This window comes from Neophocaena asiaeorientalis, unplaced genomic scaffold (assembly GCF_003031525.2).
Source record: "Neophocaena asiaeorientalis asiaeorientalis breed wild unplaced genomic scaffold, Neophocaena_asiaeorientalis_V1.1 scaffold45, whole genome shotgun sequence".
NCBI classification, from domain to species: domain Eukaryota; kingdom Metazoa; phylum Chordata; class Mammalia; order Artiodactyla; family Phocoenidae; genus Neophocaena; species Neophocaena asiaeorientalis.
In genome coordinates this window covers 7,773,183-7,795,706 of record NW_020174642.1, presented here as the reverse complement: position 1 = coordinate 7,795,706, position 22,524 = coordinate 7,773,183, and the positions used below count along the sequence as shown (strand labels likewise).

General features: G+C 43.3%; 1 protein-coding gene across 1 annotated transcript in view; it reads right to left on the bottom strand.

Moving 5' to 3' along the window:
• SH3BGR (SH3 domain binding glutamate rich protein) overlaps positions 1 to 16,915 on the bottom strand; it is a 63,469-nt gene extending 46,554 nt beyond the window's left edge. Inside the window, exons 1-5 of the mRNA XM_024758430.1 lie at positions 16,853 to 16,915; positions 16,668 to 16,734; positions 16,071 to 16,153; positions 15,685 to 15,951; positions 7,939 to 8,124 (exon numbers count right to left, since the gene is read on the bottom strand). Coding sequence (XP_024614198.1) covers positions 7,939 to 8,124; positions 15,685 to 15,951; positions 16,071 to 16,153; positions 16,668 to 16,734; positions 16,853 to 16,915 — 666 coding nt within the window. The remainder of the gene's footprint in view (positions 1 to 7,938; positions 8,125 to 15,684; positions 15,952 to 16,070; positions 16,154 to 16,667; positions 16,735 to 16,852) is intronic.
• Between the last annotated feature and the right edge of the window lie 5,609 nt (positions 16,916 to 22,524).

Below are 22,524 nucleotides of genomic sequence, written 5' to 3'. Positions count from 1 at the left end.
TGCCAAGGGGGAGGGGGTGGGGGAGGGAAGGACTGGGAGGTTGGGATTAGCAGATGCAAACGATTATATAGAGGATGGATAAAAGACAAGGGCTTACTGTAGAACACAGGGAACTAGATTCAATATCCTGTGATAAACTATAATGGAAAAGAATATGAAAAGAATATATATGTATAACTGAGTCACTTTGCTATATAGCAGAAATTAACACAACATTGTAAATAAGTTATACTTCAATAAATTCTTTTTTTAAAGGCAAGGAGGGCTTCCCTGGTGGCGCAGTGGTTGAGAGTCCGCCTGCCGATGCAGGGGACACGGGTTCGTGCCCTGGTCCGGGAGGATCCCACGTGCCGCGGAGCGGCTGGGCCCGTGAGCCATGGCCGCTGAGCCTGCGCGTCCAGAGCCTGTGCTCCGCAACGGGAGAGGCCACAACAGTGAGAGGCCCGCGTACCGCAAAAAAAAAAAAAAAAAAAGGCAAGGAAAAATTGCCCATAATGGCAAAACAAAAAGTAACTTTTATTAACGTGTTGGTATATGTACTGTCAAAGTTATATATAAGATATAATAAAATTGTGATCATATTGAAAAAGAAATTTTAATTAAAAAATAAAATAAAATAGCCTGTTCAGTAACATCAGTGTGTTGAGAACGCCCTCCCCCTTCCCTAATTGGACGGGCATCCTGTCCTCCCTTGCATTCCTGAGTCCCCACAGATACTTGCCTCTCTGCTGAAAGGTCTCCTTTAGCTGCTGCGTCCAGACCCAGGCAGGCACCCCAACCCTCACCTAGGCGAAAATGCACAGACTCCGACTTGGCATCAACAGACAAGTTGGCTACTTCCTGTTAGTGTTTTTCTGCCAGGTGGGTGACCCAGCCTCCACTGTGCTGGCCTCCCGGTGGTGTGCCCTTTCTGTAGCCAACAGTTGTCTGCCATGCCCTCACGATAACATCTTCCTCTATTCTGCCCAGAGCAGCAGGGTTTCAGGCTGGCAGGGACACGATGGTACTCAGAACTACCTGTGACACCCAGCCCTCTCACTGCCCTGGTGCAAAGAAAGCCACTGCTTGCCCTTGAGGTCCCCTCTCCCTGCTGCCGTCATCGGGTACGGCATATAGGTGACCATTCAAGAATCCAGAGTCCAGTGATTCAACTTAAATGGTAGCATTATTCTGACCGTCCACATTTCAATCGCGTGGAAAGATACATTGACCATCCAGATTTATGCCATTTTATTTTTTTAAAGCAGGTTTATCACTTTCTTTTTTTATTTAATTTTTATTTTATATTGGAATATAGTTGATTTACAATGTTGTGTTAGTTTCAGGTGTGCAGCAAAGTGATTCAGTTATACATACACATATATCCATTCTTTTTCAGATTCTTTTCCCATATAGGTTATTACAGAATATTGAGTAGATTTATGCCATTTTAAACTTGACATATCCTTCATAACCTTTGAGTCTCCTTTCAAAATCAGAACCTACAATACAAATAGTCATTTTTACCTACTTTCTGAAAACAAAGTCCTTTGCCTCATTAATGAACTTTTGTTAAGAATATCCACAGACTGCAGTAAAGCAAATTTAGCAAAGTTTCTAATAAGAAAAACATATAATACCTCTCTGAAGGCAGAACTGAAAAGAATTAAAAACAGTTAAACATAAAATAATTTGTATGCTTATCTCATTAGAGCCATACTTGTAATAGGAAAATACATCTTAAAAATAGAAGCCTTTGTTCTTACTTGGGAATTCTTTTCTTCTTCTTCCACAATTAAAATGAAAAGCATTGCTAGATCACAGCAAAACAGAATAAAAAATGCCTTTGAGGTTTTATTTTTATAGCAGAAAATAACTGCAGAACTTTTACCCTGGAAGTTAACATAGGTTGAAAGAAAATGCTTCAATATTGTTTCTACCGTAACTAGCCTTGATTGAAAAGGACAGCTACAATAAGCAAAAGTAAGAGGTTTTAAATCCTACTTTCACTGGAAAAGTACTAGAAGAAAACATGAGATGATTCCTTTGATGATTTTAGAGTGCAGAACAATTTTCTAAACAAGACAGGAACCATTTTTTTAAAAAACGATTAATAGATCTGTCTGCACACAAAAAAAGATAAGTCCTGCATTCCAAAAAAATCACTTTAACAAGTCAAAAGACAAATAAGAAACATGGGAAAATATTTGCAACATGGTAGTGACAGGGCTACTTTCCTTCAAAAGTAAAGACTCTTACAAACCAGTAAACGTTACCTGGAACCAAATAGAAAAATAGTAAGTCATAGAAAAAAACACAGAGAGCTTATAAACAGAGAAAAAGATGTTCAGCCTCACGCATTAAGACAGAAATCCAAGTCAAAGCAATGAGAACACATTTTTCACTTAACAGATTGGCAAAGATCCAAAAGTGTGCATATAGAGTGTTGTCAAAGTCACAGGGAAACAGCCACCATCAAATTACATTTGAAAATGTAAATTGGTGCAACTATAGTCCAGGTTTAATATCTATGGAAGGGTGAGAAGCGTATATGCTGTAACTCAGCACACCTTCTAGGAATTTATCCTATACATATACTCAGACTGAATACAAAGCACTGTACCCATAAAGAGGTTTCCTGCAGCATCTTTTGTAGCTAAGAGAGACTGAAAACAACCTGAATGTTCCCCATTAGAGGACTGTGCCAATAAATTATGTCACATCCAATGGAATGTTGTGCATCTATTAAAATAAACAGTATATGATCCGGCAATCCCATTCCTGGGTATATATCTGGAGAAACACATGGCTTGAAAAGATACATGCACCCCAATGTTCATTGCAGCACAGTTTACAGTAGCCAAGACATGGAAGCAACCTAAATGTCCACTGACAGATGAATGGATAAAGAAGATGTGGTACATATATACAATGGAATATTACTCGGCCATTAAAAAGAATGAAATAATGCCATTTGAAAAATGACAAATACTGAATCGATCAATCAATAAATAATAAAATTAAAAAATTAAAAATGATACAAATGAACTTATTTATAAACAGAAATAGACTCACAGACATAGAAAACAAACTTATGGTTACCAAAGGGGATAGGGAGGGAGAGATTAAAAAAAAAAAAATAGTGCCATTTGCAGCAACATGGATAGACCTGGAGATAATCATACTAAGTGAAGTAAGTCAGACAGAGAAAGACAAATATCATACGCTATTACTTATATGTGGATTCTTAAAAACTGATACAAATGAACTTATTTACAAAATAGAAAAACACAGCCCTAGAGAATGAACTTATGGTTACCAGGGGGGAAGGGTAGGAGAGAGGGATAGATTGGGAGTTTGGGGTTGACATGTACACGCTGCTATATTTAAAACGGATAACCAGGGATTTCCCTGGTGACTCAGTGGTTAAGAATCCACCTGCCAATGCAGGGGACAACGGTTCGAGCCCTGGTCCGGGAAGATCCCACATGCTGCAGAGCAGCTAAGCCCGTGCGCTACAACTACCGAGCCTGTGCTCTAGAGCCCACGAGCCACAACTACTGAAGCCCGCGTGCCACAACTACTGAAACCCACACGCCTAGAGCCCGCGCTCCACAGCAAGAGAAGCCATCGCAATGAGAAGCCCACACACCGCAACCAAGAGTAGCCCCCGCTCACCGCAACTAGAGAAAGCCTGCAGCAATGAAGACCCAACGCAGCCAAAAAATTAATTAATTAAAAAAAAACGGATAACCAACAGGGACCTACTGTATAGCACAGGGAACTCTGCTCAATATTCTGCAGTAACCTAAACGGGAAAAGAATTTGAAAAAGAATAGATACATGTATATGTATAACTGAATCACTTTGCTGTACACCTGAAACTAACACAACATTGTTAATCAACTATACTCCAATATAAAATGAAACTTTTTTAAAAAAGAGTATGTGCAGCTATGCAATGATCTCTGAGATATGGTTATTAAGTGAAAAGAACAAAGTGTATAGAGTACACCCCCTTTTTTAAGTGATGTGCAATTGTTAATGGACATAGAAAATTCCTGGAAGGCCAAACAAGAAATTTGCCAGCATTGGTTGGTCCATAGCAGGACCGGCTACATAATTTGCAGGCCCCAGTGCAAAATAAAAACAATGCTTCCCTTGTTCAAAAATCATTATGAATTTCAAGACAGCACCAGTAGAGCGTGAAACCAAGCTGAGAGCTCTCTTGAGCGGGGTCTGGTGTGACTTCCCAGATGGCAGATACATGAAGCTGGCCCACCTGAGAGGAAGGAACTAGAGGGGGATGAAATGGGAGCGAGAAGAATCTTCACTGCAGGCAACGTTGGAACCATTGTCATTTTTCCGTGTGCACATCTATCAATTTTTCAATTGTCAAAAAATTTTATGAAAAATAAAAATTGCTCATCACCACTACCTCCCCCGATAAAACTTATTCTCCCTTTCTTTATCCAAGAAGAGTTGCAGTTCTTAAAAATTCAGCTCAGGGACTTCCCTGGTGGTGCACTGGTTAAGAATCTGCCTGCCAATGCAGGGGACACAGGTTACAGCCCTGGTCCGGAAAGATCCCACATGCCACAGAGCAACTAAGCCCGTGCACCACAACTACCGAGCCTGCGCTCTAGAGCCCATGAGCCACAACTACTGAACCCTGCATGCCACAACTACTGAAGCCCCTGCACCTAGAACCCACGCTCCACAACAAGAGAAGCTACCGCAATGAGAAGCCCGCCCACCACAACCAAGAGTAGCCCTGTCTCACCACAACTAGAGAAAGCCCACATGCAGCAACAGGGACCCAATGCAGCCAAAAATATAAATAAATAAATAAGTAAATAAACAAACAAACATATGGTCAAATTCAAAAAAAAAAATTCAGGGCTTCCCTGGTGGCATAGTGGTTGAGAGTCCACCTGCCGATGCAGGGGACACGGGTTCAGCTCAGGGTTGAGGGATGTCTGGAGGCCAGGAGGTCTGGACTGGGTGGGGAGAGGAGTGTGGGGTACAGGGGAGGGACTTTTCCTCACAGAGCAAGTGCTCTCTACACTCTGGGAAGCTCCAACTTCAATCCCAGGAGAGCTGGACTGGACCATATGTTCCACTAAATAACTGCTTGCCACATTAAGACTGTTTGAACACACTCCCACATTCACAGGACTTTGAGCTAAGCCTCTGAGGGATCCTAACACAGCCATGTAAATTCACACAGCCTGTACTGTCCCCTATAAAGCTATGTCCACCCAGGACCTCAGAAAGTGACCTCATTTGGAGATAAAGGTATTTACAGAGGTAGTTAGTTATGATGAGGCCATGTTGTACTAGGATGGACCCTATTCCAATGAATTTTTGTCCTTATAAGAAGGCCATGTGGGGACTTCCCTGATGGTGCAGTGGTTAAGAATCCATCTGCCAGTGCAGGGGACACGGGTTTGAGCCCTGGTCTGGGAAGATCCCACATGCTGCAGAGCAACTAAGTCCCTGCGCCACAGCTACTGAGCCTGCACTCTAGAACCTGTGAGCCACAACTACTGAACCCATGTGCCACAACTACTGAAACCCACACACCTAGAGCCTGTGCTCTGCAAGAAGAGAAGCCACCACAATGAGAAGCCCGCGCCCTGCCACAAAGAATAGCCGCCACTCGCTGCAACTTGAGAAAGCCCATGCACAGCAATGAAGACCCAACACAGCCAAAAATAAATTATTTATTTATTTATTTATTTATTTATTTATTTTAAAAAAAGAAGGCCATGTGAAGACACAAAGAGACCTGCAAGAAGACCATGTAAAGATGGAGGCAGAGATGGGCATAATATGTCAACAAGCCAAAGGATGCCAGAGATTGTCGTCAGCCACCAGAAGCCAGGAGAAAGGCAGGCAACAGATTTTCCCTCAGAGCCTCCAGAAGAAACCAACACTATTGACACCTTGATTTCAAACTCTGGCCTCCAGAACTGTGAGAGAATAAATTTTTGTTATTTTAAGACACTGCAATATCTCGGGCTTCCATAACAAAATACCATAGACTGGGTGGCTTAAATATCAGAAATGCATCCTGGGTGCAGCATAGTTGGGTTCTGCTCTCTTCCTGGCTTACAGAGAGTTGCCTCTGGCTGTTTGTTCACATGGTGAAGAGAAACCGTTCTCTCTCTCTCTTTCTCTTCCTGTAAGGGCACTAATCCCATCATGGGGACCCCACCCTCAGCACCTCATCTAACCCTCCCAAAGGCCCCATCTCCAAACACCATCACATTGGGCATTAGGACTTCAACATACGAATTTGGGGGGGACACAAACACACAGTCCATAAGAACCACCAGGTTTGTGGTGTTTTGTTACATCAGCCCTAGGAAACTAATGCAAACCCCCAACAACGAAACAATTCATGATTCAAATAAAAGGCCCGAAAGCTTTTCTGTAAATGGGCAGATCATAAATATTTCTGGCTTTGTGGGTCATATGGTTTCTGTTGCAACTACTCAACTCTGCCATCATGCAAAATTAGCTATAGGCACTAGGTAAGTGAATTAGTGCAGATGTGTCTAATAAAATTTTACCAAAACAGGCAGCTGCAGGCCTTGGCCGTCTGGCTATAGTTTGATGACACCTGCTTTAGGTGAGAAACGTAACAGTAAAGAGAAGCTAAACTAAAGGACCAACAGTTTTGTGCAGCAAGAAGAGAAGAGGTGACTGAAGATTCCTACACCAGGCTCTAGCTTTCAGAAGTAGTCAGCTCTGGGACTTCCCTGATGGCACAGTGGTTAAGAATCCACCTGCCAACGCAGGGGACATGTGTTTGAGCCCTGGTCCAGGAAGGTCCCACATGCCATGGAACAACTAAGCCCATGAGCCACAACTACTGAGCCTGCCCTCTAGAGCCCGCGAGCCACAACTACTGAAGCCTGCGCACCTAGAGCCCATGCTCTGCAACAAGAGAAGCCACCGCAATGAGAAGCCCATGCACCGCAACTAAGAGTAGCCCCTGGTCACCGCAACTAGAGAAAGCCCACGCGCAGCAACGAAGACCCAATGCAGCCAAAAGTTAATTAATTAATTAATTAATTTTTTTAAAAAAGTAGTAGTCCGCCCTGGGCAATTGATTCCCTCTGCCTTCCAGAACCCGGATTGCTGTGTCTGAAAAACAGCCTAGAAGACTTAGAGGACCCCTAAGATAACTCCAGTTCTCATGCTCCAAAGCCCTTTGAGTTTTTAAATGTTTCCTTTCAACAATTTGATTTACTAAGCAGAATCTATAAACTCTGAGGAAAAAGTGATTTTATGGTAAAATGGACTACCAAATGTATAAAATAAAATTGTTATTATAATGAAATGTCCAGAACAGATTTTGGGTTTTGTGTTTGGGTGGTTTATGAACAACAGCTATTTATTTCTCAGAGTTCTGGAAGTCCAAGATCAAGGCAGCAGCAGATTCAGTGTCTGGTGAGCCCCCTTCTTGGTTCATAAATGGCCATCTTCTTGCTGTGTCCTCACAAGGAGGACGGGTGTCCAGACCAGTTTTTAAACTGTTTAGATACACTTACACCAAACTCTACTTTTGCAAATTATTCTTCACAAAATTGAAAACATACCCAGTGTCCCTGTGGGAGCATGTATGTGTACCCTGCCAGGTTGACCAGAATTTCTTTCCAACTAAATGTGCATTTTGCTTGAACAAGTGACCTCAATTCTTCAAAACAAAATAAGGAAGCTAAAAGAATCCCAAGAACTTCTGAATCATTATTTTATTGTTTCCATCATTTTGTAAGTCTTAACTATTGATCCTTCACCATGGATCTACCATCCAGGTACTGAATGGTAGAAATAGATCATGACCTGAAAAATGTCAAAAAATTCAAATGCTGCCTCGAAATTGATCTGCTTTAAATGACTTCTGATAAACACACATGCAGAAGACTTTTCCAAAAAACCAAACCTCACCCCACAGTACTGCTCTTCGTTGAATATCTGTGGGGGCAGAGGAATCCCATTTTGAGGTTTCTTCTCTCCAGGAACGTTCTCTCTCATCCACCTCCGATTGTCTTCATCTCCAGCAATATCGAACTCCTTAAAATCGATTTTATTAGCTTCCAAAAAGCCCACTACTTCTTGCTGTTTCTTCCTAATCTGGTCAAGAGTAGAGAGATTACTATTAGACAGTTTGTAAAAAACCATTTTATTTATATTTACATAAATTAAGCCCTTCCTTCAACTGTACCACACAACACAAATAATATCGCTAAATATTTAAACAAGGAAATCCATAAAATCATAGCCCTTCACTCCATAGGATCAACAGGGTCATCATTTAAATTCTGAAATCTTAATCTCATCAATGTTTAAATCATTGATGTATAATTGACATAATAAAAATGGCAATGCTCTCATCATAGCTTTTATTTGAAGCCTTCAAAATACTTTTCATTCTCTGCTAAGCTTTAATGCCAAAAAATAAGTAAGAATTGTTTACAAAGAAAAAGATGATAGAGAGAAGGAAAAAAAGACAATTTACTATGAAACTCAAATACCAAGTACACCCACATTAAAAGGCACTTTACTCACAGTTATGAAAATAGGAACAAGTCACATTGAACAAAAGCAGTTTTAGAAATAATACAGGAAACTGAAAAGCCCACATGGAGATTATTAGAAGAGAAAGAGAGGAAAAAAGCTAGAAAAGTTGGTGGATATTTCTCCCAGAATATTGAAGAGAAATGCAGTAAAATGACCCTGTTCTCCTTTCGCACGCACACCCAGCTCTTCACCTGAGATCAGAGTGCCAGCCACACCTAAGAGAGAACATCCTAGGGCCCTTTTCTCTACCCTTGGTTCACGTACAAGGACTGTATCTACCAAATGCCATTTCTTTGTGAATGTGGCCATCTTGAAGGCTTAGAACTCCTTCCCCAGAAACAATTACAGTTTTCTCTCTTCAAAGAATTCACTCCCAGAATGAATGATGCCCTCTTTTATTTTTTTTATAAATTTATCTTTTTATTTATTTATTTTTGGCTGCGTTGGGTCTTCATTGCTGTGCACGGGCTTTCTCTAGTTGCAGCGAAGGGGGCTACTCTTCATTGCGGTGCACGGGCTTCTCATTGCAGTGGCTTCTCTTGTTGCAGAGCACGGGCTCTAGGCACATGGGCTCAGTAGTTGTGGCACGTGGGCTCAGTAGTTGTGGCTTGCGGGCTCTTGAGGGCAGGCTCAGTAGTTGTGGCGCATGGGCTTAGTTGCTCCACAGCATGTGAGATCTTCCTGGACCAGGGCTCAAACCCGTGTCCCCTGCATTGGCAGGCGGATTCTTAACCACTCAGGCAGATTTACTTTTAATTAAATATTCAGAAGGCAACATCCTTTATTCTGTCCAAACCCCTGTCTTCCTTCCTCCTCAAATACCCTCCTGCGAGCCTCAGCCTGGCTGAGGTCCACTCCCTCCCCAGCGTTATTTCCATCTCTATTAATCATGCCTCAGGACTTAACTGAATCACTGTGCTGTACACTTGAAACTAACACAACGTTGTAAATTAACTATACTTCAATTTAAAAAAAGAACTTTAAAAGAAAATCATGCCTCCGGACCCAAGGTGGGATGGAAAAGGATTTCATTTTGTTCCACAGTTTCCACACAGATGAACATTTCCCAAAGTCTTGACTTACGTTTCTTCTGCTGGAAAGTCAAAGAAAGATGGAGAAAACAGGAGAGGAAGATCTATTTATTATGTAAAAATAGAACTACCATACGACACAGCAATCCCACTACTGGGCATATACCCTGAGAAAACCATAATTCAAAAAGAGTCATGTATCACAATGTTCATTGCAGCTCTATTTACAATAGCCAGGACATGGAAGCAACCTAAGTGTCCATTGACAGATGAATGGATAAAGAAGATGTGGCACATATATACAATGGAATATTACTCAGCCATAAAAAGAAACGAAATTGAGTTATTTGTAGTGAGGTGGATGGACCTAGAGTCTGTCATACAGAGTGAAGTAAGTCAGAAAGAGAAAAACAAATACCAGATGCTAAGACATATAGATGGAATCTAAAAAAAAAGAAGAAGAAAGAAAATGGTCATGAAGAACCTAGGGGCAAGACGGGAATAAAGACGCAGACCTACTAGAGAATGGACTTGAGGACACGGGGAGGGGGAATGGTAAGCTGGGACGAAGTGAGAGAGTGGCAGGGACATATATACACTACCAAAGTTTGTGGTCCAACAAATTTTTAATTTATATGCATCAGTTAATTCAATTGCTAAATGTTTTCCTATAATATCTTTTTAGAATTAGAAATATAAAAATGGGGCAGCTCAGAGCAAACTGGGATGCTTTGATAAACAGAATACATTCCAGAATTTCTGTGCTACCAGTCTCTACAAAAGAAGTTTTCCACTCTTTGACCATTTCATTGAAAGTAACAGTTACAGCGAATAAGTATTCTTAAATTTCAGGACTCCAGACACTTTTACTCCATACATTTTGCCTTATAAGATTGGGATTTGTGAAATTATTCCTCTTCTGCATTATTACGTTTGCTTACCAAACATAAGATAGATAGCTAGTGGGAAGCAGCCGCATAGCACAGGGAGATCAGCTCGGTGCTTTGTGACCACCTAGAGGGGTGGGATAGGGAGGGTGGGAGGGAGGGAGATGCAAGAGGGAAGAGATATGAGGACATCTGTATACGTATAGCTGATTCACTTTATTATACAGCAGAAACTAACACAACATTGTAGAGCAATTATACTCCAATAAAGATGTAAAAAAGAAAAAAGAATCTGTTTATGATGATTCCTCTCAAGAAAAGCAATTTCGTCTACAGGAAATTGACTGACTGTTGGCTGCACGGTATTGTGCTACATTTTATTTCTCAGCACTGCCCCCAAATAAAGAAAAGAAAAAGAAAATCTGCCCCTCCGGACTCCCCAAACACCAGCAACTTAAACTCAGTCAAGAGCATGGCTCTCCTGGCTGTTTGGAGCTCTTGGCTTCTGTCTGGGTCTGGAGAAGTGTCTTAGGATGAGCCCAGAGGAGGGAGAGGGGGAGCAGGGAGTGCACGAGCTCACCTGGCTGGCACGTGGCCTTTGCCCGCACTCTGATGCCCATGAGAGCAGGGCGCACCCCCCGGACCACCCCCCGGTGGTCCTTGTTCAAGGGTCCCTACTAGATGCTGCTCCCACCACAAAGTACAGCCTTTCTCCGTGTGGCCTCCTGAGCTGACCCTAGGGACACAGCATCAGCCCCCAAAGGTCACCCCCCCTTTATGGTTTCAAGGGTAGGGGTGTGCACAGCACCCCAGTAGCCCTCACCACAGATGCACTCCCCCCTGCACCTCTCACCCCCTCTCCCCTCTCCAGGGCACCGTGGCCATTGCTGGTCCCACAGGCTGCACCGTCCTTCTGGGCAGCCCCTCTGGAGGATCCAGGGTCCTTGGGGTGTGTGTCACTTGGAGGCTTTGGGACCTCAGTGGAGGCTGAGAGAGTTCTGTTTTCTTATCCTGTTCCATTGAGAATTCCCTGGCGAACCAGTGCTTAGGACTCCGTGCTTTCACTTCCTATCCTGTTACATTGACTCACAAGAATGTGCCATTCTCCTAGAGAACAGACTTGTGGTGGCCCAGGGGGAGGGGGGTGGGGGAGGGGCGGACTGGGAGTTTGGGATTAGCAGACGCAAACTGTTACATAGAGAATGGATCAACAACAAGGTCCTCCTGTAGGGCACGGGGACCTATATTTAATATCCTGTGATAAACCATCATGGAAAAGGATCTGAAAACTGAATCACTTTGCTGTACCGCAGAAATTAACACAACACTGTAAATCAACTATACCTCAATAAAATTAAAAAAAAAAATCCTTCTCTGTCCTGAAGTCACCAGCCAGTGTTGGTGACTGTGCTGCCCCAGAGTGATCTTTGGGTCTCTCGCTTGGCATGTTCCGTTTATTGTCTTGTACAGTGAGGAACCTTTCCGAACAAGCTCACCATATTGTAGTAAAAAGCACGGTGCATTTGAGTGAGAGGTGACCTGCATTTCCATCCTGGTCGGGAAGGTTGCTATCTGAGCACAAGTTCTGCCCGTCCATTGCCTCATCTGCAAAATGGATAGAACGCCGCCTTCATCCTGGGTGCTGGTGAGAATTAAGAAAGCATGGAAAAGCATTTTGCACCACAAGTCGAGAAGCTGTGCAGTCGGGCACCCTGGCGTGACGCGTTATGGCTCATGGGCCCAGCCGCTCCGTGGCACGTGGGATCCTCCCGGACCGGGGCACGAATCCGCATCCCCTGCATCGGCAGGAGAACCCCCAACCACTGCACCACCAGGGAAGCCCCTGATCACCATTTTAAGATAACAAAGCTGAGGTGCCAGTGAATTAAAGAATTTTCCAAGGTTCACATCCAGATCCATCTAATTCAAGAGCCATGTTTTTCCCTCTATATTTACACTCAATCAAGACTGGAAAAAGGATTGCGAAATCCGGGGGCCACCATTAGGGTCTGTCCTTAAAGATGGTGGTCCAGGGTCTGTGCATCTTGAAAACAGGGAAGACCGTCCTCTCTCCCTTTGTCCCCCAACCCCTGTGGCGATGGCCTTCAGGAGGAGAGGAGGGTCATCCACGAAGATACAACAACTTTCTCCGCTACTCCCAGGGTCTCTTCACCCAAATCTGTGTGTAAAGTGGTAAAACATGGAACCATGCTTTGGCATCAACTGTTAAAATAGAGATGTGATACACAGCTGCATGCCTAAACCTCATCAAGAGGTTACAATTGGCTTTTTCCTTTTTCATTTATTTCATTCATCCAACAGAAGTCATAATGCCCTCTTTGACGAGGTCACAGGCAAGAACCTGTTTTTAAAGTATACAGACTGAAGAAATAAGTAGCAAATACCAACTGCCACACAGCGTAAGTACTGGCAGCTGCTCTGGGGTCGTCCTGCAAAGAAGCTTCTGGGTGAAATTCCCCAGCCGGGAAAAATCATTAGCACTGACACCGTGGGAAAAAATCAGTTCTCATTCTTTAGGATAAGACAGAAATTCTTCCATTTATGTGGCTTGAGACAATTCTTCTGAAACATCGTCACAGATGCAGATCTTCTAATATTAACTAATAAATATAGCTACAAAAATATTGATTAATATTAACTAACATTAACTAATAACCAATAGTTATAATAATTATAATACTAACAGACCATAGCTGATAACCATAACATTAACTCATAATGATAGGACTTCCCTGGTGGTGCAGTGGTTAACAGTCTGCCTGTCAATGCAGGGGACACAGGTTCGAGCCCTGGTCCGGGAAGATCCCACATGCGGCGGAACAACTAAGCCCATGCACCACAACTACTGAACCTATGCTCTAGAGCCCGTGGGCCACAACTACTGAAGCGCGAGCACCTACAGCCAGTGCCCTGCAAAAAGAGAAGCCACCGCAATGAGAAGCCCGTGCACCGCAACGAAGAGTCGCCCCCGCTCGCCACAACTAGAGAAAAGCCCGTGCGCAGCAACGAAGACCCAACGCAGCCATAAATAAATAAATTTTTAAAAACTAATAATGATAATATTTATTAAGTACTTGACACTCTGCTGGGCACCCTTTGCTTATTTCCTAAGTCCTCATGACAACACTATGAGTACTATTCTTACCCTCATTTTACAGATAAGGAAATTGAGGCTTAGCAAGGTGCAATAACTTTCCCAAGGTCACATAGTCCCAAGTGCTTTGCTTCCGGCAGCAGAATGAACTTGGATTTTCTAAGATCCTGGAATAAACAGTACCCCTCCAGATGCCCCCAGGCTAACTAAATCATGCTCCCAAACTTCAAGAATGTAGGACATCAGATTGTTCTAAGAAATCCATCAGTTTGTTCACTGTCTCCGGAAGGATGCATGGGGCCACACAGACCTGATCTATGGAACATGTAGAAGATTGGCAGATTAGTGGTAAAAGTTTCCAGCAATGAGTGTGTCAACAGCATATTTGAAGCCCACGAAAGCCATTTTCTACAAAAAAAATTTTTTTAATCTGAACAATCCAAAAATGTGCTTTTTGTAGATCAACTAAAAGTTTCTGAGGTCATCAACAGCCACAAAAGATTTTGCAGTTTTGCATTTGGAATTGTTCCTCATCGTTTTCTGTTAAAAGATGTTCGAGAGATCACTAAACAGTTGCCCACCAGTTGTGCTCAGAAGGAACGACCAGGCTCTTTTCTCGCGTTTTCCTCTCGTCCTCTCAGGAAACCGCGTGAACTTTCAGGGCTGGAGGGGGCGAGGCGGGGGCAACGCGGGTGGCATTGAGGAGCTGCCATTAAGACACTTCCCTGGGCCAACCATTTGTCTAGGGTATCATCCCTGGCTGATGGACCACTGAAACCCAAGCTGCAACCCGAGAAGTTCCAGGAATCAGATATAAAAGGAAACAGCCCCTTTGCTGGTCTTCAACTCTCAGGATTAATAAAACTCTTTTTCTCTCCACAGCCTCCTAGATGCTAAAATGCTGGTCGAAATGTCGGTCCCAGATAGACACTGCGGGTTTAAACCTAAAATCAAAGCCTGAATCATTTCCAAGGATAAACGAGTCCCTCCCTTACTCCTATTTCTTAAGGCACAGAATGAAAGCTGGACTTAGAGAGATCGACGCGTGGTTCCCAGCCTGGTCCCAAGGAAATGAGACAAAGCAATGCTTTGGAGGTCGGCTTTTAGTACCTGTTTTTGGTCTGTCTGGATTCCTAGAGAATTTAAACCTTTAGCCTTAGAGATGTTTGTTCTTGTCACTGTGACATTATTATCCTCAAATAATAGCATTACACATGCTAACTTTACACTATCATTAGGATTTGCATACACAAGTTATTACACCCAGGAGTCATTTTAGTAATCTGGCCCATCATACGCTCCAAATATTGTTACACAAAGTGTTATTTATTTGCAATTTTAAATTAGTCTGTCTCGCAAAAGGAATGGCAGAAACATTCCACCAAAAAAAAAAAAGCCTCCCATTCTATCATATATGAGACACAACACGACACAAATCACATGTTAAAAGTTCTAGTATCGGGGACTTCCCTGGTGGCGCAGTGGTTAGGAGTCTGCCTGCCAGTGCAGGGGACACGGGTTCGAGCCCTGGTCCGGGAAGATCCCACATGCCGTGGAGCAGCTAAGCCCCTGCGCCACAACTACTGAGCCTGCGCTCTGGAGCCTGTGCGCCACAGCTACTGAGCCCGTGCTCTGGAGCCTGTGCGCCACAACTACTGAGCCCATGTGCTGCAACTACTGAAGTCCGCGCACCTAGAGCCCGTGCTCCTCAACAAGAGAAGCCACAGCAACGAGAAGCCCACGCACCGCAACGAAGAGTAGCCCCCGCTCGCCGCAACTAGACCCACGTGCAGCAACGAAGACCCAACGTGGCCAAAAAAAAAAAAAAAAAAAAGTTCTAGTATCAAACACACCCCCTTCCTTGAATCCCCTTCCACACCCAGCTGTCCCAGATCACACACATTTCTTCAACACCATTCAAACCAAGGCAGAAAGCAAAGGGCTCACAGGCTTACTTACACACGCCCCAAAAAGACATGTAAAGCCAGCACTGGGCCATACCCCCTCCTTCTACTTCCAAGTCTGAGTTATTCAGAAAATAGGACAGGAAGAAAGCCCCCAAATTCCATCAGACACCTACCGCTATGGACCCAGATGATGTGGCAACAAACACTTTGATAACCATTTTGAGAGTTGCAAAGAGGACTCCGCCCAACACACCCCTGCGAGGGAACGCGGAGTCAGACAAATCCTGACAGCGACACAGACAAGTGCCAGGTGGGGACTGGCCAGGGGCCCAAGCCTGTCTGAGCTCACGCCTCTCAGCTCGACTGAAGCCCTGCCTCTCCCACGAGCGGCCCAGGCACCTCGGGCTCTCCCCGCCATTGGCCAGGGAATATTTGGGGATCTGTCAGGAAAACAGTTGATTGGTTGATATAAGCAGCCGCTGGACCCTTTCCCTAATCACTCTGAAAGCCCGACAACAGTCCCTAAAAGGCAAGGCTGCGCTCCGCACCAATCAGAGACCTGCGGGGAGATGCCTCGGGCAGCGGGAGGTGGAGCCCCGGGTAGCGGAGGAGGAGAGAAGAGGAGGGAGGCGCTCGCCGGAGCTGGAAAAGCCCAAACAACACCAGCTCGTTGTCGGAGGGGGACTTGTTTACAGGGTTTTTGGCAGGCACACAGCGCGGGTCAGAACAGCCACAGAAGCCTTTACCTAAATAAAGAGCGGCTTCCTTACTTTAAAATTTTCTGGCAGATTAAAAAAACTCAATGCCCTTCAACTGGAGTCAGCTTTAATTAATCTCCACTTTAATTCTGTGATGCATATGTCATGCTTTATTATATTTTGCTTCAGATAAATTTCACTGAGCAAGAAAAATCAAGGGAGCAGAGTGGGTGAAAATTTACTCGAGAAATGAAGTTTGTCATTAATACAAAAGATAGGCCATCTGGATCAGCAATAAGGCTCTGTTACTAAAGAGTGTTTTTAAAGGCTGCATGATTTTTATTCTTACACCGCTCGGCAATGGCACCTAATGTACAAAGCGTGTATTTTAATCAGACAAGGCGGCATGCTAATTAAACAATACTTAATAATTGTCATTATCATTTATGAATACTCACCTTTTACCACATTCAAGTCTACTCTGAGGAATACCTGGAAACTTAATGAAACCTTCAAACACAATTCCTATGGATAGAGTTAAAAAGTAAAAATAATCATTGTTTTGCATTGAAAAAAAAATTCAATGAACTGTCATACAATAGATTCCTTTAGGAGTGGCCTGTTCCCAGTTTTCCCCCTTTACCACCTGTTTCTCCTGAAGAACAGAGGCCGACAAGCTGAGGACCGTGTCAGGTTTCGCTGACATCCCCAACCCGGCAGGGAGGGCTGGCTTACAAGCAAATTGCTTGCACTGTTTTAGAGACTTTGGGGGGAAGAAATGAATGATCTATTTGTAACAGGCTCTCTCTCTGTGTCTTATTTGTATAGATAATTTGAATTGTGTTAAACGTTAGAGACATTAAAAATCTACTAAGAAGCCCAAATGGTAGCCACCCCACTCTCCTGGTGGGTTTCAAAGTCAAGATCAAGGTCTTTAGGGGCAAAGGCAGGAGGGTATATTTAGTCTTCTTAAGATGGCTGAGTCACTCTCTTAGTAAGTCCCTGACTGATCATGAAGGTCGTGGCTGTAAGATCCTGGGACCGGGGAGGGATCTTTGGGTTTTGACCTCCAGCCCCTTCACCAGAGCCCAGAAGGTCTGGAGGCCTGCTCCCCTTCCCCTCAGGTAGATGCCCTCCACAAAAGGTCACCCTGACCCTAGAATATAGCTCAGCTTCATTTAGATCAGGATGAATGGTTGAGATGACCCCGCAACAATTTAACTTAGGGCATGCAAAGTTTACTCCCCAAATTAGGTGAAGATGACTCATGGTTCCCCAAATTTAAGTAACAAGCATTATAAATTTTATTTATTTTTAACATCTTTATTGGAGTATAATTGCTTTGCAATGGTGTGTTAATTTCTGCTTTATAACAAAGTGAATCAGCTATATATATACATATATCCCCCTATCCCCTCCCTCTCGCCTCTCCCTCCCACCCTCCCTATCCAACCCCTCTGAGTGGTCACAAAGCACGGAGCTGATCTGCCCATGCCATGCAGCTGCTTCCCACTAGCTATCTATTTTACCTTTGGTAGTGTATATACGTCCATGCCACTCTCTCACGTCGTCCCAGTAAATTTTATTTTAAAGCCCACCAAAATTTTATTTTAAAGCCCACCATCATTTTTGCTTTTCTTCTTTGCTGTATTTTCCAAAATTTCTACAGTGAGTATATACTATTTTTGTCATACGAAATATTTTTTCAAACACCTTAGTCTTAAACCCACCACGTGAGCATACTATTTTGCTGCAAATATTATTTAAGAAAGTAATAAGTTCTGTGTATTTCTTAATGCCTTTGTAAGTTAGTGACATAAACTGTGGCTCATGTGCCCTAGAGAATATACATCTGCTGATCATATAGTATTACTGAGGAAGACCCTATGGGGCCTCCCTGGACAGACCCCTCCTCCCATATCCTCTGCCTGCCTCTTGTCTGTAGAAAAGCTATAGTTATCTCAGGCCTCCCCTGAGTCACAAAAGCCTGGCTCAAGAATTAATGATTGAAAGGATGTGAACATGTAGTGACAAAAGTATCAGCTGGGCCAGGAGAACTGGTAACAATTTAAACAGTAAATCAGCCATGTGGCAGTCACAGAACCTTCAGTTCCTCCCTGAAGGACATGGATAAAAGTATTTGATGCACATTCCTGAGCTGTTTTACGGAGACTAAAGCCTCCACCAAATGGAAGAAGCTAACTGCATGATGATGGTGAGCACGTAGCCCCCAGAGCAACTGGAGCCTGAGGATTGATGATGTTAACTCCTATGACACCATCCTGATGACTGGTTCCCTCACCATCAACTGGTTCCCTCATTATCATCCCTCATGATGACTGGTTCCCTCACCATCAACTGGTTCCCTCATTATCATCCCTCATGATGACTGGTTCCCTCACCATCAACTGGTTCCCTCATTATCATCCCTCATGATGACTGGTTCCCTCACCATCAACCAATCAGATAATTATGCACAAGCTGATCACCCACCCTACAGCACCCCCCTCCCTCACTTTACCCTTGAAAGCACTTTCCTGAAACCCATCAGGAAGTTCTGGGTTTTTGACCATCCATTGCCCACACTCCTTGTTTGGTGCCTACAATAAATCCTGCACATTCCTTCACACCTGCATACCACAACCCAATAGATTGTCAGTAGATTGGCTTTACTGCACACAAGGCCAGAGGACCCAATATTGGTAACAACAGGGCAAAACCTACCTCAATCTTGACACCCCCTCCAGCTGCCTGCCCTAGGGAGAAACAAATTTCCTACTTGAAATAATAGCTAACAATTTTGAGGTGTTTGCCAAGCCAGACCTGCTCTAAGGGCTTTGCATAAACCACTCCCTTAAACCACACAACAGCCCTAAAACCGGGTCCTATTACTATCCATCCTCACCGGTGAGGACTTAGAATGGGAGATGAGGGAATTCCCTGGCAGTCCAGTGGTTAAGATTCGGCACTTTCACTGCCAAGGACCCGGGTTCGATCCCTGGCCAGGGAACTAAGATCCCACAAGCCTCGAGGTATGGTAAAAAAAAAAAAAAAAAAAAAAAAAAAAAAAAAAGAAGAATGGGAGATGATAGGAAAGGTAACGGTGTATCCAGGATTTGAACCCAACCCCATTTATGTCCACACCACACAGGAAAAACTCCTGATTTCCTACCCTCAAATTCCCAGTGCTCCTTCATTTCACTATGAATTACTTTTAGAAGCTTATCCTTTTAATAATGACCATGAAAATGTACAAATCAGAAATTTGAAAACTCCAGCTGACACATCTTTTGTTACAGCGACATCAGTGAGCTTCAAGATAATTAAAAGGAATACAAAACATTCCAAATGAGTCTTAAAAGAAAGCTCAATGAATCTCCGACTTTGAAAATTCAATTCAGAAATAAGTTGTCCACGGCTTCCATGGTGGTGCAGTGGTTGAGAGTCCGCCTGCCAATGCAGAGGACACGGGTTCTTGTCCCGGTCCGGGAAGATCCCACATGCCGCGGAGCGGCTGGGCCCGTGAGCCATGGCCGCTGAGCCTGCGCTCCGCAACAGGAGAGGCCACAACAGTGAGAGACCCGTGTACCGCAAAAAAAAAAAAAAAAAAAGAAAGAAGTTGTCTAATCGAATGAAGATGCAAGAGGCTAATTATTTCAGATCTCTAATCCTTGATGTTAAAGTCAAATAACAGTACTTTTAGATCTGACCTAATTTTTAACAGAATTTACTTTTTTTTAAACTTTATTGAGGTACAGTTCACAAATAAATTGTAAGATATTTAAAGTGTACATTGTGATGATTTGATATGTGTATACATTGTGAAAGGACGATTTGACATAATTTTAGTGATAAAAGTATGAGGTACTGGCTCCATACTTTGCAGAGATCCTCGAGGGATCTTATAATAAATGATACCAGATGCTATGTTTGGTTTACTTATATAATTTTACAGATAAAATAAAATGAGAAATAAAGGCTGATTTTTATTCTTTTTAAATTTTTATTATTTATTTATATTTTTATTATTATAACAGTGGTGACCACCATAGTAGCAGTATTGGGTAGAATACTGTCCTGCCAAAATTCTTGTTCCCCCCAAACCTCAGAATGTGATCTTATTTGGAAACAGGGTCTTTGCAGATGAAATCGATTAAGGATCTTGAAATGAAATCATCCTGGATTTCAGGTGGGCCCTAAATCCAATAACTGATATCCTTATAAGAAGGGGAGAAAACACACAGAGAGACACAGAGAAAAACACTATGTGAAGACAGAGGCAGAGATTGGAGTGATGTGGCCACAAGCCAAGGAACACCAGGAGCCACCAGGAGATGGAAGAGGCAGGAAGGATCCTCCCCAGGAGACTTCAGAGGGAACACGGCCATGCTGACACCTTGATTTTGGACTTCGGTCTCCAGACCCATGAAAGAATAAATTTCTGCTGTCTTAAGCCATCAGTTCTGTGGTAATTTGTTACAGCAGCCTTAGGAAACTCATACAGAGCTATAAAGGCCTATGTTAATATGTAGCATGATGGAGGTGACCACCATAATTACTAAAAGGCAGTTCTTCAGCTTCATACAGTAAGGGTCTCTCCCCCTTTCATAACACACAGACAGGAAAGAAGTACTTCTTTCCAAGGCAGAAACAAAGGTGATAGACTGGAAAGAGCTAGCAAAAAAGAGAGGGAGAGACCATTCAGATGGGAAAGGACGTTCTGAGGAGCCTCCATCTTTCAGGTTCCTCCAGTCCTGAGAACCAGGGTTGGGATGTTCTCTTAATAATAAACAGCCACTTTTGGACTTCCCTGGTGGCGCAGTGGTTAAGAATCCGCCTGCCGATGCAGGGGACACAGGTTCGAGCCCTGGTCCGGGAAGATCCCACATGCCGCGGAGCAACTAAGCCCATGTGCCACAACTACTGAGCCCTCACGCTACAACTACTGAAGCCCGTGCGCCTAGAGCCTGTGCTCCGCAACAAGAGAAGCCAGTGCTATGAGAAGCCCGCACACTGCTACGAAGAGTAGCCCCTGCTTGCTGCAACTAGAGAAAGCCTGCATGCAACGAAGACCCAATGCAGCCAAAAATAAATATTTGTTTAAAATAATCATAATAATAAACAGCCACTTTTGTCACTGTCTTGGGAGCACCAGCAGCAATGAACCAGCCATCTTTCCATGAATGACAAGTCTAGGGCAACACTTGTCTAATGTATGTCTACTTGGAGATGGTGCCCAGCTCACCCACAACAAAAACCACTACCCACCTTATATGAATAACTCACCACCCAAGGTTGTAGAAACACATAACGCAGCAAAATTAAGAGTGCCTGCCGATGCAGGGGACACGGGTTTGTTCCCCGGTCCGGGAGGATCCCACATGCCGTGGAGCAGCTTCCGAAAAAAAAAAAAAAAAAAAAGAGTGGGCACTCTAACAGGATAGGGAGGAGCAGGTGGTGATGGGACAGGAAAGCCTTGTCTGGCACCAACCCCTAAAAAGCCAGAATTAAATGGGGTTGGCTTGAATCCCACTTCTGGGCATATGCCCAGACAAAACTATAATTGGAAAAGATACATACACCGCTACGTTCATAGAAGCACTGTTTACAATAGCCAAGACATGGAAGCAACCTAAATGTCTATCGACAGATGAATGGATAAAGAAGATGTGGTACATATACACAATGGAATATTACTCAGCCATGAAAAAGAATGAAATGTCATTTGCAGCAACATGGATGGACCTAGAGATTACCATACTAAGGGAAGTAAGTCAGACAGAGGAGACCAATACCATATGCTATCACTTATATGTGGAATCTAAAATAAGATACAAATCAACATACCTAGGAAACAAAAACAGACTCACAGATATAGAGAACAGACTTGTGGTTGCCAAGTGGGAGGGGGGTAGGGGAAGGAAGGAATGGGAGTTTGGGATTAGCAGGTGCAAACTATTATATACAGAATGGAAAAACAATAAGGTCTTACTGTATAGCACAGGGAACTATGTTCAATATCCTTTGATAAGCCATAATGGAAAAGAATATGTAGGGGAATATATATATATGTGTGTGTGTGTGTGTGTGTGTATATATATAACTGAGTCATTTTGCTGTACAGAAGAAACTAACACAACATTGTAAATCAACTATACTGCAATAAAATTTAAAAAAGAAAAAACAGGGTCTGCTTGGAGATGCCCACTGCCCTCTATTACATAAAAACAAAATGAAAAAACCATAAATGGAAACGTGATAAATTTGAGCTACACAAATACAAGATATACTATAAACAAAATTCAAAAGTAATTG